Here is a 27165-nt window from a genome sequence, read left to right as displayed (position 1 = left end):
GGGTTCAGGTGTCCTTCATGATCATTCTGCTTCACTGTCACCCTGGTCATTCTGGATTTCCTAGTGCCTCCTGCTCCAATCTGGCCCTAGGAGAGGTGTCCCCATGGCGGGAGGTCCCTCTATATGTCAAGGACCCTGCAACAGATCTGAGGAATAAGGTGGTTATTGCCTAGGAAAGCCTAATGAAATCTGTAGACTAGAGTAGGATGCAGAGATGGTGGCACTGAACCCAGGACTCCATGCTAGATGCAAGCAAGCACTTCTCAAAACAGGAGATTCAACACTTAACTACTGTTGAGCTTCTAAGAAACCTGTCCAAGCTCTTGACCCTCAAGAAAATCAGCTTCAAAAGCTGGAGCAAATGCTGTGTGATCTGTTGTTTACGGTAAGTACAATTAATGCATGAGTAAGATACCATGTCAGTATTTTCTCCATCAATATTGTATGGCAATAAGCCTGAGGATGGGAAAGGAACAAAAACCAGACTATTAGTGAACTTATGTTTAATTAGACTCTAAGGGCAAGCCTAAGAGGACACTCTGAATGCATTAACAATTCTGGGCTCCTCTGCCCAGGGCTCCACTGTCTCTTGGAGTTGGGAGGGCAGACAAGTGGAAGCAGACATGTGTACTGGGGAGCAAAAGACACTCAAAATGGTAAGTGCAGGTACAGGCACCAAAGACGGCTGTGGGAGGTCTTTCTGTATGCTGTGAATGTGTGTGGCTCCCACTGGATAATTTATGGCAGGAAAGCTTATAGCTAGGTGGGAAATCCAAGCAGAGATACAGAGAGAAGGGCAGAGTCAGGAGAGATGCCAGCCACCGCCAAAGGAGCAACAAGATGCCAGCAGACCAGTAACGCCACGGCCATGTGGCAACATATAGATGAATAGGAATGGCTTAATTTAAGATGAAAGAGCTAGCTTGCAGGAAGCTAAAGCCATAGGCCATACAGTTTGTAATGAATAATGAGCCTCTGTGTGTTTACTTGGGACCGAGTGGCTGTGGGACCAGGAAGGACACAGGGAAACTTCTGACTACAAAAGAGTGTTATTTGATTTTTATGATCCAAGTCCAGAGAAATGAGGGTCAGGGCAGAGCTGGTAAAATATTCAACTTCCCAGCTTGCATCCCCTCTTGGAGGCATCCCAGTGTGGACTGGCTGGCTGGTGGCCCACTGAGTCTTTCCTCCCAGAGTTCTGCTTTCTTTCCCCAGTGTCGTGAGGATTGCCCACTGGACCCTCATGCTCACCCCAGGTGCATGCTGTTTCCCAGTGAAGCTCAAAGTCCCACACAGACTCAACACTCTTTTTCAGTTAAGGATGATATAAAACCCACCCAAGAGCCTCTGTAGTGAAGCCATGTTGGCAGTGGTGCACCTGTGCTGTGCAGTAACTGCCGGGACACAATGATCCAGGTCTGCCCATGCCATGCAGTCTCTCCAAGAGGTTCCTAGACCTTATCCCCTCCCTCTCCCACATGTGGTCCACACAGCTTTGTCTGTGTCCTTTGGTTCCTTCCACACAACTGGACACAGTCTCATTCCTTGTCACTGCACAGCCTGCTTTGTTACCAGAACTGAAAGCCCTTGGTCTTATGGGAGATTTTATCCTAATGTAGAGAATTCATCCAGTGCAGGCTCACCATAACAAAGCATTTCCATTCATGGGAAAATGAATTATAATACAGAGTGGCAAGTGGCTAGTTAACTTCAGATCTACTAATAAGAGAATGTATGGCAAGTAGGAATTGTCTATGGTAGTGGAGAAACAGTCCAATGATACTTAAAATAACAGAACATGTAGATAAATAAAAGAAGGAAAGAACATTAGTCTCAGGGAGGGACTGGCCTGCCCTGGGGTGAACTTGTGGCACATGGGATGTCTGCCTTTGATTTTGACACATTCCCTAGAGCAGCAGTTTGCTGTTCAAAAAGTGTGGCTGCACTCTTGTGCTCTCCGAAGTTTGATTATTAGCACAAGACCAAATTTGGGCTGCTGACATCCACCACAGAGCAGGAGGGGGTGGTGAGGCCCCATCCTCTTCGAGGATATAAAGGCAGTTAATGGTTGCTGGGGGGCAGGAGAGACAATCTTTTTCTGTGGTATAGCTACTACTGTTGAGGTTCCCTGCCTGTCAACAACTCTGAGTAAACATGCCAGGTCACAAAAGAAAAAGTGTGATTGTGTGGTGGAAAAAAATGTAGCAGCTATTGATGAATTGGAGGACTAAAGGAAGGGTTTTTCCTTGTTTTTGATGGAGATTGTGGTGTTTTCTCCCCTTTTGTGCTAGTGATTGAGTGCTTGTGTCTCCACCCATTAGTGAGCTTTAAGACAGTCTGTAAAAGCCAACAAATGGAGGTTAATGGAGAGGATGAAGTCTTGAGCCCAGAGAGACACTTGGTCCAGGTACAGCAGTGGATGGAGTTCAGGGTATTGGGGGAAAACTTGCCTTCTAACTTCCATTTGTACCATAAAGGCCCAGGGGGCACCTACCAAGCAAGCAGAGTTTAGCCTGGAGGTAAAGTCTGGTGTGGGTGAGAAGTAGACAGTTACTGTGTGGCCTGAAAGATGATGGACAGACCATCTTTGCTTTTGAAGCTCAGGCACACTAGCAAAATGGCTATTGGTGGATTCTAATCAGACAACTTCAGAGACCGAGGCCAGACAGAATTCTTATTTTACCATGTTTTATATAAAATAGACATTTACATAAATTTTATTTTTGAAAGACTTAGGCAAAGTATACAGTCAGACTGAAACAGAGAAATATTTTAAGCAGCATAGCAAAAATAACACAGGTGTACATTTATATACAACCAACCAAAATAGGAACGTTGAGCAGCAGGAACAAAGGACAAAATCCTGACAGCAAACACAGCGACTGCCACATGTCCCTGGCTCCCACAGACACCTCAGTTCCCTAGGAGAGGACATTATCTTTTCTCCCAGGAAACTGGCAGGGTCACCATAAGGACTTTAAGCACGACTGTAAAGTAAGAGTTACTTCTACCATGTTAATACACTTAGGCAGCCCAGTCTTCCCAGGGTTGTTTGTCTGTATGTTTCCTTGTGGTTATTAGTAAGAACAGTCAGGAATAAGATCATTATCTTCACAGATGCATGGTGCCTTTTAATGCATTTTGGAGGCTCATGGTATTCCTGGAAACACTGGACAGGGCAGTGCTTCATGGGTGACAAACTCCACTGAGACTTGGACTAACCTGCCCTTGTGAGGTAACTCCTTAGAATGACACTAGAATTAGAACTCAGAAGCACTAATCTTGAAGTAGTGTGTCCCCACGATGGGCGGGCCAGCAGCTAAAGGATATGCACAGCAGGAACTTCCAGACTCACTACAAATACAAATCGTTGCCCCTGATAAGGAGGCGATATCCCGGACCTCTGCATGCAGACATTTCCAGTTAGGAATGACTGGCAACCCATGTTTTCACTCAGACCAGGACTGTATATTATGAGGTGCTAGGTTTTTGTTTTGTTTTGTTTTAAATTACATGCCCTGATGGTTTTAATCGGAAAAGCCCTGGTGATGAAAATTGACTATTTTAATATGAACCAATTGATGGCTCCAGATATTTTATCCATCCTGTGGTCCCACTCGAATATGAAGCCATGTTTTGTACTATGGTTACTTTATCTCCTATCTCAGAACAAAGAACTCACAGAAACAAAAATATTAGAAGTGTTTTCAGAACTATACAACATGCTTTGCATTGAAAACTGAGAACAATGTTAAGAATTGTAATATTTCCAATACTGTTTTTTGGTTTTCTAAAGTCTTAGCTTATACAGCTGCAGTCTGAAAGAAAGGTTTGACAGACATTTACATTTTTTAAATGTAAAAGGATGGCATTTAGATATTTGTGTTTTGCTGTATTTGGGTGATGCCAGCCTACAATCAAAAGTGTGATTTGAAAACAAGAAAAAGAACCAGCCTACCTCTACCATAGCTACATGCTCTCAGTGTCAGTACTAATCTAAAGGTTTAGTATTCCCCTGGGTGGATCCACCACAGACAAGAGCAGGCAGTTTTGCCCATTATTCTTTTTTTTTTTTTTTTTTTTTTTTAAGGAGGGTTTGTTTGTTTGTTTGGTTGGTTGGTTGATTGGTTGGTTTTTTGAGACAGGGTCTCTCTGTGTAGCCTTAGCTGTCCTAGAATTTGCTTTGTTGTAGACTAGGCTGGTCTCAAACTCAGAGATCTGCCTGTCTCTGCTTCCCAAGTGCTGGGACTAAAGGTATGCACCACTACATTCAGCTCATCAAAAGCAGGTTTTAGTAAGTGCAATCAAGAACTAAATAACAAAGCCCCAGTGTCTGTGTGCCAGGCAGAAAGAGACAAACTCTGCACCATGGACACCTTCTAAGAGTAAAAAGATACCAGGTTTTTTGTTTATTTCTTATCCTTGGCATCTTGCCTGGTGTGTGCAAATGGCAAGGTGGTGCCTCTCCATTTGACACCCAAGCATTTTCTAAATAGAAGGACAAATTATAGTCCAGTTGCCACAAGCATAAAGCCACCCTACTCAGCCACCTGCTGGTCAGTCTAGGAATAATGGCCTTGACCAACCCATGGGGCAATGACTCAGCCTTTAGAATTCTTTGGCTCATTTTAGTCCAGTAGCTAGAAATAAAAATTTCATGATAATACCCACTTCTCCTTGGTAGAAAGCCTTGTTCAAAGCAGTCATCCCTGCAGGACTTTGCGGGCACCAGAAAGCTCGTCTCAGGGAGTTCGGAGGAGTCCTAGCCGTTCTCTAAGGGCAGCCAGTGCTGAGAGCCCCTGTGCAGGAGGGAAGGCCGCCCTCCAGCCCCTGCTCTCTGTGATCGGAAGGATGTAGACTCTCTGCTAACAATCATAAGATATGGGACATTTGTTTTCTTTTCTCCCTCGGTTCAGTCACCTCAGGTTGGATTCTACAGTGTGGTTTGGAATTTTTTATTTAGTCTTGGCTGAAAGCTGAAAAGGGCCTCTGAAATTCTGCTGCAGACTTCAGAAGAGAACCTGCATACTGATGAAGACCAGAAACCTCTTTGCTTTGTGATAACCTTCAAAAATAAACTGGTCTGGGGCTGAGATGTCTCTGGTAGCAAGTGACGGAGGGCTTGCCTGGCACATGGAGTTCTAGGCCAGAGCCACAAAAGCAAACAAGGCCCCCAGCCCCTCAAAGAGCACTCCTCCCCCCCCCCCCCCCCCCCCGAGTTCCACCACCAAATCAGGTTTTATAAAGGACATTAATAACCTGAAACATCTGAATCACTTTTGGAAAAGCCACCAAAGCCATTCCTGCAGCTTCTATGTCATAGGTGGATTTCATGGCCAGCACTGGTCTAGGGACGATGATGGGCAGGCCTGACAGCGAATGGTGGGGGAGGGGCTCCAGGGATGTGAAGGGCTCTATGTGTAACAGAGGAAAGAACCCCAGAAACTCCATGCTGGGGGCTCGGCCCAGGCAAAGCAACTCCTGATTCATTCTTTGTCTCCTCCTTCCTACCCAGGGCATGTTACAGAATTCTGAGACACACGCTAGACTCTTGTAAAAAATAAAATAAAACAAAACCCTAAGATAATGTTAGCTGAGAATAGAGCTCAGTGCGAGAGAGTGCTTCTGGTATGTACAAGGTCTTGGGTCCAGTTCTCAGTACCAATGATGAGGACAATGACAATGTTAGAATTGCCAGCAGAGTATTTTCGTGCACAAAGCCAACTCTACTCCTAGATTTCAGAAACAGCTCTCCAGTCACTCATGACACACAAGCCTGCTAATGACAAATCAGATGCATTTTCACAAGCCAGGATCTCTGTTTCTACTGTAATAAGGATGACTCCCACGGATTAGTCCAAGAACCAAACAGCATGTTACAAGATACACTCAACAGCTTTGAAAACACACTTTGTAATTGATTTTCTCCCAGGCAACATATCTACCATGGAAACTCTCTCATTGGCTCATTCAGTATCTGAGCCAAAAAGCAAGCTGACTTTGTTTCTCTTTTTAAACAGTGCTTATTTTTACTGCTCAGGGAGATGTCAGAGTGGGCAGACAAATGAGAAAGGAGAGGCCCCATGCAGCCGTCTCTGGACGCCATGTGGCCTTTCCTCCTCAGAAACGTTTATGTTGTAATTACCTTTTTAATTATTTCAACAAGTTTACACGGAGACCTTCTGTAGCACTTTACATAAGGTAGAATTATGTCAAACTTTGAAGTTCAATCTGTCCCATTCGTTTTTAATGCACCCATTTTGGTAAATATTATTCTACAAAGTGGTACTAAGATGTGACCAAGGACCCCTGCTTTCCAAATTAGGGGCTTGGAATTACTTTATAATAAACACTAAGGTACATAGTTTTTACCTTGGTACTAAAGATGTCTTAGATGGAAGAAGAAAATAAGATTCTGGATCAATTTATGATATGTAACACGGACTGACAATTACATACATGAGGTGACAGTGACAAATACTGGCTCCCAGAAGCAGGGTCCCCTCTGGCTGGGCAGGTGAGACTCTGCTTTCCGGCTGTCACGTGTGTTTGACAACTGTCTCAGCATCGGGACCTGCATTTCCTGTGTGTTTCTGTTTCCAGTGATAAGTACCAGTTAGAAGCGGGCACCCAGCTCCTTCACCGACTACCCAGACACTGAGCTGACCCCTAATTCCATTAGCTTTAAGTGGCAAATAACCAGTATTATTTGGGGAGACTGTTAAAGCTTTCTTATTTTGCAGTTTTCATATGATTGGTTTTGACAGCTGCTATCAAAATAACTATGTACAGAGAAAAAAAACAAGACATGTGGATATATATTAAATATTTTATAAGTTATACAATAAATAACACTAAAAATAATGTCAAATTATGATTTCAACTTTGCCTTCCTCATTTTTAAATATAAATATATTTTTAAAAAATTATGAATTTAGACTTTACCCGAGAGTTTTAGAGCATTCTCCATGTAGTCTGCAAGCTTACTAAGCAGACGGTTTGCTTTTGGTCACTTGTCTTTTAAGTACAGAATTCCTACTAAACCTCAAAAGTCAGTAAATAGAGCTTTCTTCCCTCAACTCAATCTGTGAGGAATTCTGTAACACAATGTAAAGGTCCCTCAGTGTTTCAAAAATAATAAATCTCATGACGTCTAAAGGAGAGCACTTCTCTGGACTGACCCCTTAACACTTCCATGTAGAGCGCACGCTGCCGCTCCCCACCTGAGCAGCGTATTTTAGGGTAGTAGTCTCCTGGTTAATGCACTGAGAAGTTTCAATGTGGAGACACAACTCTAGTACAATCTGGAATACAATTCAAACATTTTCATAAAGAATCAAGGATGCTCAGCTCTTTTTTACTGCTCAGGGAGATTTTTCCTGTAGAAATAAAGATACCCACATACAATTCTAGAAGATCCCCTCATGTTTTAGGCACTGGAAAAGCATATATCAGAGTGGAATTTAATGTACTTCTCCAAAGGTCCTTAGAGATACTCTTGGGAGTTATTAGACCAAGCCCAGCAATCAAGTGCCCTGTTCCTATAACTTCCACAAGACTCTACCAGTGCTCTTCACCATCCATTCCGGATTCTTGCGAATATATTAAACTTCCACAAGTAGACTTTCCCAAGAGCTGACTTCAGAGGACACAGCCTTCCTTATGAACAGCTGTCTCCTCTACAGAACTCCAAGCTTCTGTGTTTCTGGGCTACAGTAAGAATGGAGCTCAGTGTCTGCATCCTGGGACCAGGGACTGACACAGAGGAACCGGTAACAGGCTGTTTCCCTCCCCTGCAGGTGGCCTGCTCGCCCTGGCTGTTTGTTCCTTCATGGAAACAACTCAGCACAGTCCCCAGCAGCTGTCCCATCGCTGTGCCACCAGGAGGGGACTGCCTGGCTGGCAGAGCCTGCTGTGTATGAGCAAGGCCGCCCCCACTCGGTCCTCTTCCAGCCTGCTGAGTCCCACGTGACTGTGTCCTTGGAGCTATGTTTGATCCCTTTCTCGGACTTCTTGTAACCTTCTCTCCAGGCGATCCAGCTTGGCTAGATTTTCCTTCAGCAGCTTGCTGTCTGGAACCAGCCTCAGGGCTCTCTCGTAATAGGCCCTTGCAGACACATAGCTTCCCTGAGGGGGGTGGGTGTAGAAAAAGAGAAAGACTGCTCAGCACAACCCTCTGAGGATGGGAGAAGACCCCCTTCCTCTGACTGCCAGTTAAGTTCCCCTAAGGAAACCTTATCTGTGGATATTGTTATCCTTATCTCTTGGGGTGCTTTAGGGGAATCCATTTGTTTTAAGAACCAGACCAGCTGGAGAACGTGGAGGCTGATAGCTACACCATAAGGTTCAACGGCAGAAACACAGACTTCAGCTATTTCTTACTACAGAGAAGGAGACTGTTATTCTGTAGTGTTCTCAGGAGGTTAGCACAGACTTCAGCTTTCTCACTACAGAGAAGGAGACTGTTATTCTGTAGTGTTCTCAGGAGGTTAGCACAGACTTCAGCTTTCTCACTACAGAGAAGGAGACTGTTATTCTGTAGTGTTCTCAGGAGGTTAGCATGGGGCTGCTGGTCTTTGTAAGCAAATAGGCTTGGGGTGGGGTAGAGACGGAGGGAGAGCAATAATTAAACAGACATCCATTTTATCTTTAGTTTGCTCTAATTTTCAACTGAAACACACAAGCAGCCAGTGCCTAATGCCAGTTTCACACAGTGCAGGACTTGATTAAAAGATGGACCCGGGGCTGGAGTCCATATGGCTGTATGGTTAAGGGCACTTGTTCTTTTAGAGGACCCTGGGGTTTGGTGCCATTCACAGCACACACATGATGGCTTACAAGCATCTGTACCTCCAAGGGATCAAACACTCTCTTCTGACCTCTGTGAGCATTTCATACATGGTACCCATACATACATACATGTAAAAACTCATACACATAAAGCAAACAAATCTTAAAAAAAGAAATTTAAAGATGGACTCAGGTTTATCTCCTAGCCAGGGTATGTGGTGAAAAGCACCAGCCAGAGCCAGACACTTGCTGCAGGAGGGAGAAGGAATGTGACCTCTGACCTGCTGAGCCCCCACTTCTGTCAACACTGTTTAACAACATGTGTGCCTGGGCCCCGCTGATCACTGACCATTGGTCAGTAGCTTTTCCTATTCCCTTCTCTGCGGCCCAATGCCTCACCTTCCGCCTCTGGTGCAGCCTTGCAGACCTGAGCTCTGCAGAGCCCCAAGACTCAAGACTGCTACAGGGCTTTTGTCGTCTGCTTCCTCTGCTCACAAGGCCCAGGAAGCTCAGGAGACTTGCAGGACTCCCGAGGCCCCTCTCTGAGGTGACATAAGCAGTAAACAGAGGTTGAGGAAGGAGACTCAGGTGGCTGAGACTCATGAAAGCTGGGCAGGCAGCTCTGGAGACACAGCTGAGGCAGGCTTTCAGTGAGTCACACACACTCCTGTGAGTAAAATGGAAACTCACTGATTTCCTAAGCTGGACTTAAGCAGGACTCTTTCTTGGTCTGCCCTATCTGAGGCATAGATGTTTACACCTTCCCCAGGAAGCTGCCTGATTTCTTCCCATTCTAAAACAACAAACTGATTTTACATCATCCTCAGCTGCAGCTCCCATGTGGGTGGACACCAGAGGTGTTCTAAATTTCTATCACAATTCAAATTAACACCTCTCCAAGCTAGCAGCTGATGCTTACCAAGGTGTAAGTATTTCCCCACGTATGTTTGTGTGTGTCAAGAGCTTAGATGCTACCTGACACAGTGAGACCTCAACAGAATGCTTGAGTTACCCCATCACTGGGTAGACTGTTCAGTCTCTATGACTCACTGTCTAGTTCTCATGGTGTTTATGTGTACAGCTGGGATAAGAGGGTGTGGAAATGCTGAAAAAAAAAAGAAGGAATTGTCCACTGAGAACCCAGCACTAGCTTGTGTAGTTATATCCGACAATGCTGATGAAAAACACCAAACTTCCTTGGGGCAAGGAGCCCAGTTCTGCTGCATTTCTGTTACCTCCAGCATCCTCCTCCAAGTCTCTGGTTTCCGATAAGCACAGTGTACATCTGGGTGCCTGCACGCTTATAGGTCTAAGACATCACAAGATACTCCACACGCAGGCTCTCAAGCTGTCCTTGGAAGCTACCCTGAATCTAGGCCTCATCCTTAACCTTGGCATTGTTTCAGATCAATTGATTTCTGCTTTTTTGCACAAAATATAGTGTGCCCTCTCTCCTTCAAATTGCTCTATTCTTGATTAAACTGTAAACCCTGTTCATTTTTTTAAATTATATCCCTTAAGTCAACAATTCTAAGTCTATGGTATATAGGAACTGTAACAATCTGATTTCTAGAACTGAATTTTCATTAACTAAGACTAGAATCCATCCATCAGTCATACCAGACACATTTCCTGTGCCCAGTTGCTGTGGCCAGTCACTGCTCCTTGACAGTGAAAATACAGAACATGCTCATGCCAGAGAGTTCTACTAGACGACAATATTCTGCAAAGCATGGATGGCCATCATGAAGCCATGCTGAAACAGAACTCTGAAATATGACTTGGCTAGCAGGAACTCATGAACTTTAGACCAACAGCTGTGGAACCTGCATGGGCCTGGACTAGGCCCTCTGTACAATCGAGGCAGTTGTATAGCTTGGTCTGTTTAAGGGGACCCTGTCAGTGATCAGGATCTGTTCCTGGTACATGAGCTGGCTTTTTGGAACCAATTACCTATGGTGGGACACCTTGCACAGCCTTGATGTAGGGAGAGAGGCTTGGACCTGCCTCTACTGAATTTACCAGGCTTTGCTGACTCCCCATGAGAGGAGGAGGGATGAGAGGGGGATCTGTGGTTGGTATGTAAAATGAATAAAACATTTCTTAATAAAAAATAAAAAGAAATATGGCTTGGATAATGGAAATCTCATTAGAGATTGAAATTCCAGCTCATCTCCTTACTTCATCTTGTGTAAAAGTTCAGGGAGCATAACAGACAGTGAGCATCCCTCACCCCAAAATGCAGAATGTTCAAAGTCTGACACTTTCTGAACAGACAAGATACCATAAATAGAGGATTCTATAACTGACCTCATGGAATGGCCTACCTGTCAAACTGCAGACACACTAAAAATATCCTATACAATTACTGTGGGGGCTGCATGTAAGGGCAAAAATGTGAGAGGTAGAGTGAATTTTGCAGTTAGACTGGACTGTCTACATCTGAGGCACTTCAGGTCACAGCACTGACCTCAGACCCCTGGTGTGATGTGTCCTCCCTTCCTAGGACGGCCACAGCCTTCAGTGTTATTTTCCCATCTCCTATGCTACCTCCTTGCAAAGCCTTATTTCAACTCTTCACCTCCATAAGCCCCGGAGGCCTATACTCCCCAGGCACAGGGCAGGAGCCAGGGCCAGCATGGGTGACATTGTGATGAACACTCCTTGCAAAACACACAGGAACTTCAGGATTGTTCCAGCACAGCCAAGCTGTGCCCACTACATACATTATTCAAATTTACCCACAGACTTGTTAAACTATGAGTATGGGAGTTTCCTATTGCTCAGGCTAATCCATGATGTCTGCAGTAACAAAGGCTGATCTTTTTAATGAATGTCAATTACATTTTGCTGTGGGCCGCAGGAATATATCATAAGAACTCAGCTGGTTATGGCAAAGTCACTACCTGGAGGGATCAAGGAATTCCTCCAGAGGAAGCCAAATTCCAAGGAGCTTTTGGTGTTACTTGGCTTGTTATATATCAGCTGTATTCTGTTATGAAAATCATGCGTGCCTTTCTAGTTTTCCCAATTGACTTTTCCCTAAGAAGGGCTAACAATGTGGACTGATCACTCTCTGAATACACATTCCAGGACTTTGGAGAACAGCCTCAGGAAGGCTTTCTCTGGAATCAGATATCTCCCTTAGCCACTTTCAAGAACTAACAGTGATAACAGTTCACATGCTAGTCACCTGACTTAAGGTAAATTCCACAAGGAGACACTGCCTAGGTCAGGTGGACGTTAGGTAATAGCTTTACACAATTTAGCTCGGACTCTCCCTTCTTACACCAGGACTTCGAGAGAACAGGACGGAGAAGAGAAAAAAGAATGGAAGAACTAGATGGGTAAGAACTTGAGAAGAACAAACTGAGATGGGGAAGAACTAGATTGGAGGGCTAGAAGAGAGTACTAGAGGGACGAGATGGAAGATGAGGAAGAGCCAGATGGGGAAGTACTAGCTGGGTAAGAACAAGCTGAAAAGGACCTAGATGAGGCAGAATTAAGATGAGAGAATTAAGACAGAACTTAGAGGGAGCAGTAGATAAGTAGAGAGAGAAATCAGGCAAGAAAGGAGCTAGGCACGAGAACAGAACTGAAGCTGTGTATAAAGGATGTTATGCCAGAGGGATTAAAGCAAGTGGACTATAGAGCTCGGTGTGTTGAGATTCTATTTTCTGAAAATAGTCCTCGCCGTTAGTAGTTCTCTCTCCTGAGCCCCTGGGATGTATAATATTAAGGCTGGTCCCTCTAATATTATACAAGAACATTTGAAAACAATATACTCAGTAGATATTTCCTCAATCTCCAGAGCTCTGTCCTGTGAACATACAGCCTTGAGTTCAGATACATAATAATTATACCATTTTTCTTTTTGAATGCTCTTGGGTATATTCTTTCTACTTCAAATTAACAACTGAACTTTAATTTTTGTTATATTCCACCTGGGAAAGTTATACATTATTCTAAAAAGCAACTATTGAATATTTAAAATAATGCACCATTCTTAAGAAAGTCCACTCTGTTTGACAGATGTTGCTGAACATCCCACAGAACTGCGCAGCCCCGAGTGTGGGTCTGACTGCGCAGCAACCGCTTAGATTCCCCACAGCGAGGGAGACGCTGCCCCTTACCCGGGCGCTCAGGTGCTGGTGGGAGGAAAACACGGCAGGCCTCTTGGAAATTCTCATCACTACACTATCCTTCGTCCCTACAGGGTCTGACAGAAGAAGCCTGAGGGCAAGTTAGCCCACAAGTCATACCCTGGCATCTGTGAAAAGCCTTCAAGGACCCAGCTTACTTGGCACAAAAACCCAAGCTCCAGGAATCGTGTTAGGCCCCCCTCTCGGGCCTCGGCGTCCACCGTCTCCTTTTACCTCCTCTGGCCAGTTGTGCTGCCTGGTTACCATTTTCACACACACCGGCACCTTCAGCCTCAGACCTCTGCACGTGCTCTTCATCTGTGCACATGACTTGACCCCTCAGATGCCTGCATTCTACAGGAGCCTTCTCTAAGAGCCCTGTCAGCACCCCTCTCCTTTACTTTTTTCTTCATACACATCTTACTATCTGACGTGTGTACATGTGTACTTATTGCCTGTCACTCCAAACTAGAGCATCAGTTCCACCAGGGCAGGAGTTTCTGTCTTGTCTGATCACTGTTACATGCCCAGTATCTAGACGTGCACCTGGCATACAGGATGGATGCTCAGTAGAGATGCCAGTAAGATGAATGAGTACATGCACGAATGAATCACAACACACCTTTGACTTTATTGGCTACAAACAATGCCACCCACCCAGGGTCACTTTCCATCATTCTTGGCAGAAAGACTCACCCAAAGTTAACTTTAGGGGGTGGGGACCAAAGCAGACAAACATATTTTCCACTAAGAGGTTAGGGAATAAAAAATGTTTTCAACATGGAAAATAAAAGGGCAGGAGAAATGCCTCACCAGTGAAGCATACTGCTCTTACAGAGGACCCACGTTCAGGTCTTAGCACCCATACTGGGCATCTTACAAAGGTCCATAACTCCACCTGCGGGGGGGGGGGGGGGGGGGAGACCATCGCCCTCTGCTGGCCTCTGAGGGCATTGCACTCATATCCCACAATCACACATAATGAAAAATAGGAAATAGTAAAGCATATTTAAATTAACAGTCTGGTAATGCTGAGGAGTTGCCAAGATTCACAGGGTCAGTGCACACAGACCTCAGCCACTGTCCGATAACCTTCTTTCCACACATGTGATTTTCCTTATGATCAGCAGTATAATGGAGTTAAGTTTATAAACATTTAAACAGGTCCATAATATTCATGATTCAGAAAACATAGCTCCTCTGAATTTCACTTTCAGAATGCCTATGTTTTAAGTAGTCAAGTGATTTCAAACAGAAAATGAACAGTGGCTTCTAAACCAGGATGAGAACACAGTGAGTGCCACTCCTACCTGGATGTGCCGAATGCCACCCATGTTCATCCACGCCTGTGCCTGGTCAGGATCCAGGGTCACAGCAGCCTCATAGCTCTGAGCGAAGAAGGAAAGCTTCATGTTAACACATGAGATGCATCTAAGGAGCCACAGAACTGTACAAACCCAGCCCACATGGAGACCCTGATCGCTAACAGCCACTTAGCAGCTGGCAAATTTAGTCTGTTACTGTTTTTAGAGTTGATGGTTCTGAAGGGCCTCAGGGGCTTCTATGACAGCACATATATGGCATGCCACTGGGGAGCCAGAGATTTCTGGAACAGCTTGTTTCTCTGGTTCTGCAAGAAAGCTTTGCTTGATGGTCTTCCTCATCCATAAAAGAGTTGGTAAGGAACACTGCTGTCAGGATTACAGAATCCAAAGAGGGTAGTTCAGTGCAGAACACAAGCTCAGCCTATGTGAGGCCCTGGGCTCCATCTCCAGCACTCAACAGATAAGTAAATAAATTAATTAATTAATGAAAAATCAGAAGACCTGAGGTGCTCTTCTAGCCGCTTAACCATGGCCCCGCCCCTTCAACCTCCAACTTGTTGCTAAGTATCAAAAGCAGCATGCTTACATTGTTGTATAGGGGTCACGACACCTGTGTTTCCTTCTACCTTTTGGAAGCTCTTCAAAGCTGAAATGTGGTGGCACACTCCTGTAATTTTAGCTGCTCAGGGCAAATGACTGATAACCTTAATGATGAATGTTTACATTTGTTTTTTTGAGACCAAGTCTCTCATTATAGCCTTGTTGCCTTGGAACTCACTGGCCTTGAACTTATGATCCTATTGTCTCTGCCCCCAGATATATCACCACATCCTGCTAACACAGGAATGGTTTTAAATGCGCACACGTGTGTGCGTGCATGCGTACGTGCATGAGTGCGTGCGTGTGTGTGCTCGCACGCATAGGTACATGCATGTCACTGCAAACACGTGGAAGTAGAGGCCAACTTGGGAGGAGTCAGTATTCTTCTTCCACCAAGTGGTCCCAGGAGGTCAGGGTTGGAGGCAAGTGCCTTGACCCACTGAGCTATCCGGCTGTATCCTGATGTGATACTTACTAAGTTTCAGAAGAAAAGTCACTGCAAGATGGAAGGTCTAGAGGGGCTTCCTGGGGAAGACTGCACGACCCTATGTAAAGACGGAGCCCTGGGAATAAGAGGGAGTCTAGAGGTGCTGGCAGGTGTCACAGACACGTAAGTGCCCAAAGCTCCTTGGGCTCCTGTCCAGCTGTGATAGAGGTTCTTGCAGACAAAACGGACAGTGTAGGTGGCTCTTCAGAATCCTAGAATATGAAATGCTCCGAATGTTTCTAACCATGAAACGTGAAGAGGTGTTGTGTAGGTGAGTCATCGAAAACCAGAGGCTTACAGGAAAGGAGCCCATAGCTCTGTCAGCTAATCTGAACTCTCACAAACTGCCAGCGACGAGAGTTGACTGCCCAGACTCCCTAATGGCTGCAGTATTCATTTAAACCTGGAGGGATAGCTCAGCCACTAAAGGCTTGGCTCACAACCAGAAACATAAACCTGTAAATTTAATGGCAGTTTGGCTCGTCTTACCTCAAAAGCTTTGTCCAGAAGGTTCTGCTCTCTCAGCTGGTTTCCTTTTGTGAAGAAAAGTTCAGATATGACTTTTGGGTCCCTGGGCTTCAGCTGAAGAGCCCTGTCTATGGCCTCGAGCGCCTGCAGCAGGGGGAAATGTAGGAACCCTAACTTAGAGTGACATTATACCACTGTTCATAGCCATCTGCTAGTGTGACCCATGACAAACAAACCATACGTTCTACACTCCCATTTTCTCATTGGGAATTAATGGCCCCAGAAAGATCATTCCTGTGCCTCAGGTTCCCTATTTATAGTTGAGCAAGAATCAAACATCTTGATCAGCTTACAAGAAGGTTACACAGTTGCAATAGGGTTTGCCATGCAAACATGTCTGTCTAGACTGCTGGCCCCTGGCTCTTGCCCCACCTTTACACACAGACATTGCTTAGAAGTACAGTTCTGCCTTTTTGTGAAGACTCCAAAGTTTATCCTAGATCAGGAGTGAACCCATGGCCTTCCCTAGATGTGCGGGTCTAGTCACGTTTGCATCTTCAACTGTGTGCTCGGCCCTCCCCCACCCTTGTGCCTTAGGCACACCTGTTTCTGCTGTCACAGGCCCATTTTGCTTGCTGACCTCTTCCTCTCTTGACCCTTCCCTCACATCCTGCCATGTGGAGACCTGACCTCAACTAGCCAGGTGCTGATTCTCAATGGAATGCTTGGTGTCCCTCTTTCTGATCTCACTCACATTTGTCTTATGATTTCTTGATCAGTGTCTGTCTCTTTCTCTAAATAAGCTTCCTTAGGCCAGAGCAGCATTTTTTTTTTTCCATCCTCCCTATGCCTGGAGTCTGCCATAGTGTCCGATACTTTGTAGGCATTTAATAAATATTTTCTTGAGTAGGTTAATGAACTTAATGGTTATGTGATTTTTCAACATACAGATAAAGAGTCACAGTTCTGCCTCCCAGGGCTGTCCTGAGGATTGCATCGAACATTAGAACTTGGAGAGCCAGAGGGCATGCAGGGGCTGGACATAAAGGTGCTGAACATAGAGGGCCTGGGCATGGAGGAGCTGGGCATGGAGGAGCTGGGCATGTAGGGGCTGGGCATGGAGGGGCTGGGCATGCAGGGGTTGGACATGCAGGGGCTGGGCATGGAGGGGCTGGGCGTTAGCTAGAAATAAATTGTAATGGTGAGATGAAGTATCTGAAAATCAAGGGGGAGTCAAGGATGCGCTGTTTCAAGATGTGTCAGGAGCTAAGAGGGTGTCTGAGAAAAGCTCCCAGTGGGTGGAATGTGCAGACCAATGCTCTCAAGACTTCGTGGCATTGTGAACATGGCGCTGGAGGATCTTTTGGCGTATGCTATTTTTCTATGTAAACCCCACATGGCTCTAAGAGCACTTTTCTACCTCATCTTGGCATTCCCACTTGCTTTGGTGGCTAAGAGCTTGGAAGAGAGAGCTTCCTTACCTTCTCATGGTGTTCCTGCTTGCTGTAAATTGCCGATAGGAGGCGGTAGCATTCCAGGCATCTGGGTTCCTCAGACACTATGTGACTGGTCATCTTTTCAGCTTCTTTGGTTTGACCCATCACTGCTAAAACCTGTGCCTGAAAAACCACAGGGCACCAAGCTTAGAAGACACCTGGTCACTCCTTAGCAGATAAAGCAACATCTGCAGAGAGGTATGTACAACACATCCCAACACCCAACACAAAGCACTTTAGAGAGAGCTGAACCACGCAGCAGAGGCCCAGCATTTGGCTGCAGTAGATACCTACATGCACTGGGTGTCACTGATGGGGTGCCACAGACACTCATCAAACAGCTTGTGACTCCTAAAAAGGCAATCAAACGTGCCAGGAGGTAGTTCCCTCACAGAACACAATGATGTAAGAAAATACAAATCTGATTTAAGAAGGAAGCATGAAATTCAAAACACTGAAATTAAAATGTTGGTGGTGTTAACTGCCCTGAGTTTGATCCCCACCCTGCGGCATATGAGACAACATCTTGACTTATAGGAATCATAGGAGCAAGTGACAGACAAAGCGGTATCTACCACAAACTGTCACGCCAGCAAATACAGGCCACATACTAGAGCATGCAGACGCACCTAAACATTTGCTCGTACACACCCATCTATTCACACTCACACACAGGAGAAGTGACAAACAAATGCATCAACGTGCCAAAAACTAGTGGATCTGGGTCAAGTACTCCAGGCAGTTTTTGTTTGGTTTGGTGCTGGTGATAGAACCCAGGCCCTGGGCATGCTGGGAAGTCCTCTGCCAGTTCCCAGAGCTCCCTTGTAGCTTGTGTTGGGAAATTTGAAGTTATTTGGAAACAAGGAGCTTCAACAGCAGCTGTGTCTTGGCCTTGTGTGACAGGTTGCCCCGGGAGTCACCTGACAAGTCACACAACGGCCCTCCAACAGTGTTTTCCTTTCAGCTCAGAGGCTCAGTGGTATCAGCTCTGTTTGCAAGCTGCACTTACACCTAGCATCACTTTATCTCCTCTCTACTCACCAGTGCCAGGCGGAGATCCCTCTGGGAAGGCTGGAGTGAGACAGCTTCCCGGTACACTTCCAAAGCCTCCTTGTGTCGGCCAGTGTTGTAATAGAGTGCTCCCAAAGGTGACAGGACCTCGGCCGTGCGGGCCACCTTCAGGGCACTGCAGGGAGAAAGGCACACAGGTGCTTCCTCTGGTGGGCACATTTCCAAAGTCCTTCCACTGATTTAGGCAGTGGGAGGGCTGCCCAGTTAGATACCCATTTGAACTTAGTCTGTTTATAGATCAAGGTCATCCTGTATCCTGGGTGAATGCCTCCAGTGACCCACCAACCCGGCAACTGGGTCTCAAGAGTCTGTACCAGTCATGATGACTGACTTGCTCAGGTTCTGACAAAGTAGCAGCCTTACACCTGTTTCTAGTATTGAAATGGCCACTTCATCCCAACCCTGACTGAGCACTGTGGCCTCACCAGGGGGAAGTTTCTGTGAGCACATGACTACACTGTCGTGCTATTCTGGAAGCAAGTCGCTGTGCCCTGAGCCGGCCACATGTGCTCCTGTTCTGAAAGGCTGTCTGTCCCAGTAGCTAGGGAGCCTGTGAGAAACTGCTGATGGCTCCAAGAGGCTAAGAAAGCGAAGATCAGGGACTGTACCGTTTGTACCACTCTTCTGCCATGCTGTTTTCTCCCAAGGACCTGTAGAGTCGGCCCAGATTCACCACAGCCACGTGATGGCTTGGGCTGAGCTGGATGGCCTGCTGGTAGTGAGCCACGGCCTTCTCTGGAGAGCCTATAGTATATGGGGTGGGAAGAGAACAGACCACAGGGATGAGAGGCATGGCTAGCAATCTCCCTTCTGAGGCATGCCATTCTTTCTCAGCATGACAGCATCATAGCATTGGTGATCAGCTTGATTTGGGGCCTCTTGTTTGCCACTACCTAATCTTGACCCATCACTATTCACCAACACTTCCTAAGAAATTAATAACACGTTGGCAGTGATTTTTTGTTTGTTCAAAACAGAGTCTTACCCTTTAGCTCAGGCTGGCCTTGAACTCATGGAAATCCCATAGCTTCAGTCAAGTGCTGTGATAACAGGCATGAGCCACCACAGCTGGCTGTGGTTATGTATCTACGACATTGTTGCTTATCACTACACACAAGACAGAACAGGCTACTGCAGAAAGAACACAGGTCTCAGTGATTTCTAAAGGTCTGTCTCAATTTGCAAGATAAAAGAATGACAGTGCTCTTTCGAAAACCTGTAAATCACACATTTTATAGAATGGGATGTGTGTGTGTGTGTGTGTGTGTGTGTGTGTGTGTGTATGTGTGTGTGTGTGTGTGTTGCATATGCTCTTGTGTGCATGTGTGCACAGGAAGGTCAGAGTGAGATCAGTTGCTCTCCTTTCACCACATAGGTCCCAGGAATCAGGCTTAGAGGCGAGTACTCTTAGCCACCGAGCCATCTAGTTGCCCTCCATGGTATGCATTTAATGTGATTTCAACACAGCAGTTAGGTCACCTTGTATTTGCCCAGTGTGTGTATTAAAACCCCTCTGCTCGCATGGCCTCCGCAGTTGTTTAGGATCCTATTTAGCTGCCTCTTGGGATTTAAGAAGTACTTTTTAAAACCACCAAAACAAAATTATCTCTTTACAGATGTAGACACTAAAGTGCAAAGACCTTAAGGGACTGGATAACAATCCCAGGGCAAGTAAAGACAAAAGCCAGAGGGAGAATCTGGTCTCCCTGGGCTGAGAAGGGCCCCCAGAGAAGCTTCCTATAAACTAAATAAGTGACTGAATTTCAGAGCAGCCCAAAGTGTCACAGACTGGACCCACAGGTCCACAGGATCTCCCCACTACACTCTCTTTGAACACAGGTTTATCTAGGACCATGTCAGGGGGCCATCAGTGATTTGACAGGGTTCTCTTCAGAGGCTCATGTGGGACTGTTGTTCAATTGAAAGGACAAGCTTTAGTTCAGGCAGGTGAACAGGTGCTCTTCTTCCTACTTTAAGGATGTGTTATCACGTGTCTAATGATCCAGCAGGGGGCACCACACAGCAATTTATATGCAAAAGCAGCTTGCTTTCCCTAGATGATCCAAACGTAAGCTTATATTCTATTAAACAGAAAAGCTTCACACATCCTAGAAAATGAAAACCCTTTCAAGCACTTAATATTGAAAAAGAATAATCAGACTGAATTCTCCTGCAGGGCAGATACTCGCTGAGCCAATAGCACAGGGAGGCACTTTTATATTAAAGCCAAAAGTCATCACTTTACTTCTGAGGATTCACTACACATGTGTATGGGGCTCTGTACAAATCACAAAGGAAATAGAATCTGTGCCCAGTTCCACCTGTCACAGGAGGCCACTGTGTCAATTGCTAGAATGCATTTCTGGAATGTACATCAAGGAAAAAATTCCAAAGGCTTGACAAAGTCAGTTATAGACAGCAGCCACCATTTGCTGAAAGCAGGTTTGGAGGCAGGTTCTTCCCTGAGGAGGAATTTGGCAGCATTGAGGCATAGCCCTGTGGATGTGGTAGAAAGAAAGACAAAGCTACTTCCTGCTCTGGCAGTTTTCTTACAGACAGGATGCTGAGCTGAACTTGGAGATGTAGAAAAATGGCAGCCCTACAGTTCATGGGTGCAAAGCGTAAGCCACCTGCACAGCTGATGACTGACACCAGTATGAGAGAGAAAAGGGATCCCAGCAGAGGGGCGGCTCACTCACCAGAGTCAACTAAGAAAACTGCGTAGTTGTTGTGCAAATCTGAGCTGTCTGGACAGTTCTTTATTCCAGCCTGGTAGATGTCCTCAGCTTCCTTAAATCTTTCCTTTTGCAGAGAACAAAGAAAAATAAAGTTTTATAAAACCAGCAATACAGTGAAGATTGGGAGTGAGCAGGGAAAAGAGAAAATGCTTACTGAGCCTTGATTATATACCAGGCACCAAGAAAATCACACAAGTTTGCCTGAATCCAAGTCAACTGCACACAAGCACAGCTGTATTTAGTTCCTCTGGTGCAGACACGCCGATACTTACGAAGATGCAGCATCTGCATGGACCCAGACCTGTGTGTGGAAAGGTCTGAGAATGGTTTTTTGAATGGGGTTCCTTCTTCACCTTGGTGACTCTAATGGAAATGCTGAATATCGGTGCAGGTGTTGAGGCACAGAGGTGGCAGCTGGGCTTGGAGGCAGAGTGCTAGGGGATTGACAACTGCATTTGACAGAACAGCCCCCAAGATTTGCTAGGGGAGTTTCGCTGTGTGTGTGTGTGTGTGTGTGTGTGTGTGTGTGTGAGACAGAGAGAGAGAGAGAGAGAGAGAGAGAGAGAGAGAGAGAGAGAGAGAGAGAGAGAGAGAGAGAGAGCGCCCTCCTTGCTCTGTAGTCCATGTTGACCTAACCTCACAGCCCAGGCCAGTCTCTTAACTCACTACAAGCCTCCTGCCTCAGCCCCATGAGTGCTGAGATTGGGGGCAGGTTTTAAGACAGGTGATGAGGGGACCAGTGCAAATGAAACAAGGGCTCTGTCTTACCCCTTCTCTTCTTGAAGTATTTTGACAGTTCACCAAACCCTGTGCTCCTTGCCTTATTAAATCTGTGCCTTTAGGGGGCAGCAGAGATGGCTCAGCAGTTAAGACCACTGGCTGCTCTTCCTGAGGAACCGGGTTCAATTCCCAGCACCCACAAGGCAGCTCACAACTGTCTGTAATTCCAGTTCTAGGGGATCTGACACCCTCACACTGTCATGAATTCAGGCAAAAATCAATGCACATAAAAATATTTTAAAAGTTGGATGTCCAATATTAAAAGATTATTTAATTATTTATTTACAAAAAATAAATCTGTGTTTTCTGAGTTGGCTTCTGCAACGGGATTATCTGTCCCCTCGAGGCATATGCCGTACCAGCCACACACCTCCGATGGGCCATTTTCTAACTGCCCTCCTCCTCTATATACCTTAACATATTTTAATTATTTACAATTTAATAACATTTAATTCAGAACATAATAACTTATAGGTATTTTTCCACAGTCATCTAAAATCATTGTATCAACCTTTCTTTTAAAATACATGGATTAAAATTATGTAAATAACCAAAGGTTCTGAGAATTATCTGAAAACTATAGTTAACTATTTTATTTCCTAGTACTGCTGTTAAAGTTAGGCAAAAGAAACCAATCCAGTACAAAGCACTTTGCAACTTTTCCTTAAGATGCTAAATGTTTATCACGATATCATGACATCATCAGCAATGTGAAAATGGATACCCCAGCCTATAAGTGAAGGTATGTGGGGTGGTCATCTTCCATGCTGCTCAGGAAGCCAAGAGACTGAGATCCAGAAGCTGGAAGGGACACCGTGGGCTCTTCACCTTATGTGGAACCACCAATGCTATCTGTCTGAACCTGGTTATTTCAGCACCATTGAGGAAAGGAGGATGTTTACATGTGACAAGCGTTACTTATTGAATCAGACATCCATAGGCCAGCAAAAAGAGATGCACATTTCTCAAACACCTTCTCTAACTGCCAAGTTCAATAAATGTCAAACTCAAAGAAGTTAAAGATGAATGAAAATCTCAAAATAGGTACTTTTGATCTTTGTAAGCCTGAAAGAAAGCTTTTGAAGACACTGTGCAATGAAAAGTTGATGAGTGGGATTTTTTGTTTTGGATTTTTTTTTTGGTGTGTGTGTGTGTGTGTGTGTGTGTGTGTGTGTTAAAGGACAGGAAAAGTATATACTACATCAGATTCCAATCAACATTTAGAAGGTATCATAGGGCCTTTGTCCACTTATCCACAGTGTGCACGGTTGCAGCGGCTATAGGAAGTAGGGCACATCCATCAGGAATTGCCCCCTGGGACCTGTGAGGGGCTCCATTGGTAAAGGTGTCTGCTGGCAAGCCTGGCAACCTGAGTTCAATCCCCTTAAATAGCAGAAGGAGAGAACTGATTCCCTCAAGTTGTTCTCCAGTCTCTACACCTACGTGGTGGCGCACGCGCGCGCACGTGCACGCACACACTTTTATATATATATATAAATAATTTCGTCTTTACCTATAACATTCTGTCATGGGTGGGAAGGGGCTTATAAGGTCTCCTCCCTTCTTGAGGAGCTGTAGGCAGTTAATGGTTGTAGGGAAGGAAGACTCTTATTCCTTAGTGATACAGCTTATTGAAAACAATAAAGTCTAACATAAATAATGCATTTATATAAAAAATACCTTCCAAAGCAAAAGAGGACTCTATAGTGGCATTAACTGAGGTATTTATTAGATTATTCTGGTTGTGGGCATACTGGGGTCAGAATTAAGAGCCTCACACATACTAGTTCCTGATCTATCTCCTGGCTCCATTAAATTAAGTCTTTACAGATCTCTTTGATGTTTGACCTAGTAGAAGACATCTGGATTCTCACACCTGCTTTTGTGACAGTGCATTTTAAGTGGTTTCTGTTATTGGTAGTTGAAGTATGAAGAAAATGTGACCTGACAAGCTGAAAAAATGGAAAGGGGGCTGTCATTTTAACAGCCTTTTCTGAATTTCGGATATACCACGTGACTACAGAGAACTACTGTAAATTTACAAAAGAATGAGATTGAAAGGCAAGTTACGTTTTCATATTCGTAGAAAAACTGCATTGACTACTGTAGACCCTGGGGGCCTCCCTCAACACCACTGTAGTTGGAAACTTAGAGGACAGTCCACAGCAAGGTGTATTTAATGTTTAGGAGGTGTACAGTGGGTTCTCCTAACCACAGAAAAAGTTCCCTGACACAGCCACAGGTTTGGACCCCATCCAGAAATGTGTTCATTCTAACCATGAAGCAAAGCAGTCACGAAGTGACTGTTCACTGGTACAGCACTGGGAAGTGGATGTATGTCTGTGACAGCCCTGGGGAGCTGAGGACTCATGGATATGACACTCTGGGACACAGGGGACAGATAAGTCTAGCAGCTTTAGGAAAGTGGATACCTGGAGACTAAGTTATATGACATCCCTGGGAAGCTGGGGACTGACAAGTCTGACCGCCTGTGGCTTCCTAACGTCCTGCTGACTTTGCTAAGAAACTACTCAAGACACAGCAGCCCCAAAGATGAGGACACCCAGAGGGGCCTGCCTCCTCCCTCTCACTACTGCTGTTTTCTTTACAGAATGGTAAACATTCAACTTCAAGTGATCACAGGACAATTCTGAGAAATATTCTATCAATGTTTGATGTCTCATTTTCCTTCATATCCAACTGAAATGAATCAATGCGCTTGGCGCTCTTCCTCCCTGAGGAAATGTTGGCATTTCTAATGCTGCATGTCTTTGTCTCCCAGCAGAGCGTGAGCAATGCGTGTGTATAACAGAGTGAAAGAGAAACAGCCACTTCAAAGAAGAGAGCCAGAACGGGAAAACAACAGTGACGAGGACATGGTGGCTGGGAGGGACGGCAGCATATATGTGACACAGAAGAAGAAGAAGCAGGGGCACAGGGATTAAAGTGTTAAACTGGATGGAAGCAGGGGGTGAGAAAGGAATGGGTTAACCAAAAGTAAGGTTGTGAGAAAGTCTCATGGAAACCCACTAGCAGGCAAGATAATTTCAAAATATGATTTAAAAAAAAGTTCAAATGGAGGTACCATGTACGAGTGGACAATGCAGCTTCCAAGAAATTACAGAAAACATCAGAGACACCCCCCTAAGAGACAGTCGATAGCCACCCTAACTGAGAAACAGCTGGCAGCTGAGAGCTCCTGGGGAGGGGATCATTCTTTTACAGAGGTTGTCCATTCTCCAGTGGATGCTGCCCTTCACCCCAGTGCTAACTGAACAAATAAAGAAAAAAGAAGACAGGAAAATGGGAAAGAGGTGCGTTGGGGGAACAGTGGCAGGGAGGATCATATTACATATGATCATATTACACTGTAAACACGTATGGAACATAAGAGCACATCTCTACAGGAGTGACATGGGACCAGGAAAGGGGAGACCTTTCTGAGGCTGGTCAGCCAGTGAGTCTCAGGGATCCTCCTGCATCCACCTCCCCAGCACTGGGATTACAAACTCAGTTCATCACACTCCGCTGTTTACATGAGTTCTGGAGATCAGACTCTGGTCCTCAAGCTTGTTCAACAAGCACTTGATTGACTGAAATATCCTCCCCACCCCCACAATACCGTTCTTTACTTCTCATTCTGAAAAAGCACCTGCTCATGATACGGTTTCATTTGTTTGAAGTCCAAAGTCACTTTCCTATCCCAGGTGTCCACCCACCTATCTTATACACGTGGGATTTTCATTTACATGCTTCATGTGATTACAGGTATGCTATAACACCCATCTCAAAATATTGTTTTTAAAAGGCTGCCAGAAAGAAAAAGTTTGCTGTTATAGAAAAAAAAGGAGGAGGAAGAGAAGGAAGAAGGAGAACCCAGATGATTAACAGCTGGTGCCTTAGTATGCAAACTACAGCACACTATTTTTAACTAGTAAGTAGGCCTTAAAATGATACTTGTAGGGTACTCTGAGTTGGCTCAGCAGGAAAGGGAGCCTGTTGACAAGCCCGATGACCCAGAGTTCAATCCTCAGAACCCATGAGATGGAAGGAGAGAACAGATTCCCTAGGGTTGTCACCCGACCTTCACAAACATGCCATGACACATGTGCATCCACATGTGCACCTGCACAAAATAGTGTACATTGCTATTCATAAGCTAATGGCAAGGGAAAAGAACCCACTCAGACTACACACAAACCTGTGTTAACACAAATGTATGTAAGAATTCTGAATGAAGCAGGATGACATTGTTTCTAGATATTTTTTTTCTTTTTTTTAATTCAATTTTATTTTATTTTATTTTACAATACCATTCAGTTCTACATAACAGCCACAGATTCCCTTGTTCTCCCCCTTCCTGCCCCCCTCCCCTTTCCCCCAGCCCACCCCCTATTCCCATCTCCTCCAGGGCAAAGCCTCCCCTGAGGACTGAGATCGACCCGGTAGACTCAGTCCAGGCAGGTCCAGTCCCCTCCTCCCCAACTGAGCCAAGCGTCCCTGCATAAGTCCCAGGTTTCAAACAGCTAACTCATGCAATGAGCCCAGGACCTGGTACCACTGCCTAGATGCCTCCCAAAGAGATCAAGCCAATCAACTGTCTCACCTGTTCAGAGGGCCTGATCCAGTTGGGGGCCTCTCAGCCTTTGGTTCATAGTTCATGTATTTCCATTCGTTTGGCTATTTGTCCCTGTGCTTTATCCAACCTTGGTTTCTAGATATTATTACACTGAGTAAGGGACATACGTCATTTCTCTGATTTTAACACACCACATACATTCCTTGTGTAGTAAGATGTAGCACGAATCTTAAAAGTTCTTATTAATAAAAACAAACCTGGAGCTGGGTATTGGGGTGAATGCTGGAAGATTAGAGAAGCAGAACAAGCCACAGCTTCCTCACCTCGCCAGTTTCTCAGCTGATCCTGTTTCCTCAGACTGGAAACCTTTGAGTCCTCATCCAAATGGACCTCAGCTGAACTGTGCTGCTCAAAAGCCTGAAGCTTAACCAGCTATAGTTCCTCATCCTCACGCCTTATATACCTTTCTGCCTCCTGCCATTACTTCCTGGGATTAAAGGTGTGAGTCACCATGCCTGGCTGTTTCCACTGTGGCCTTGAACTCACAGAGATCCAGATGGATCTCTGCCTCTGGAACGCTAGGATTAAAGGTGTGTGCTACCACTGCCTAACCTCTATGTTTAATATTGTGGCTGTTCTGTCTCTGACCCCAGATAAGTTTATTAGAGTGCACAATATTTCGGGGAACA

The 27165-nt window shown here is 45.2% G+C and overlaps 1 protein-coding gene across 4 annotated transcripts in view; it reads right to left on the bottom strand.

The window, feature by feature from the left end:
- Positions 1 to 6129: 6129 nt before the first annotated feature.
- Tmtc1 (transmembrane O-mannosyltransferase targeting cadherins 1) overlaps positions 6130 to 27165 on the bottom strand; it is a 217429-nt gene continuing 196393 nt past the window's right edge. For all 4 annotated transcript variants that reach the window (XM_028892402.2, XM_028892401.2, XM_028892403.2 and 1 more), the window contains 7 exons: positions 21079 to 21181; positions 18988 to 19123; positions 18350 to 18494; positions 17294 to 17431; positions 15834 to 15956; positions 14243 to 14320; positions 6130 to 8127 (listed from right to left, as the gene is read on the bottom strand). In XM_028892402.2, the coding sequence (XP_028748235.2) occupies positions 7987 to 8127; positions 14243 to 14320; positions 15834 to 15956; positions 17294 to 17431; positions 18350 to 18494; positions 18988 to 19123; positions 21079 to 21181 (864 nt within the window). In that variant the 3' untranslated portion in view covers positions 6130 to 7986. The remainder of the gene's footprint in view (positions 8128 to 14242; positions 14321 to 15833; positions 15957 to 17293; positions 17432 to 18349; positions 18495 to 18987; positions 19124 to 21078; positions 21182 to 27165) is intronic.

Source organism: Peromyscus leucopus, chromosome 3 (genome assembly GCF_004664715.2).
Source record: "Peromyscus leucopus breed LL Stock chromosome 3, UCI_PerLeu_2.1, whole genome shotgun sequence".
Lineage (NCBI taxonomy): Eukaryota > Metazoa > Chordata > Mammalia > Rodentia > Cricetidae > Peromyscus > Peromyscus leucopus.
This window is presented reverse-complemented; position numbering and strand designations above follow the sequence as displayed.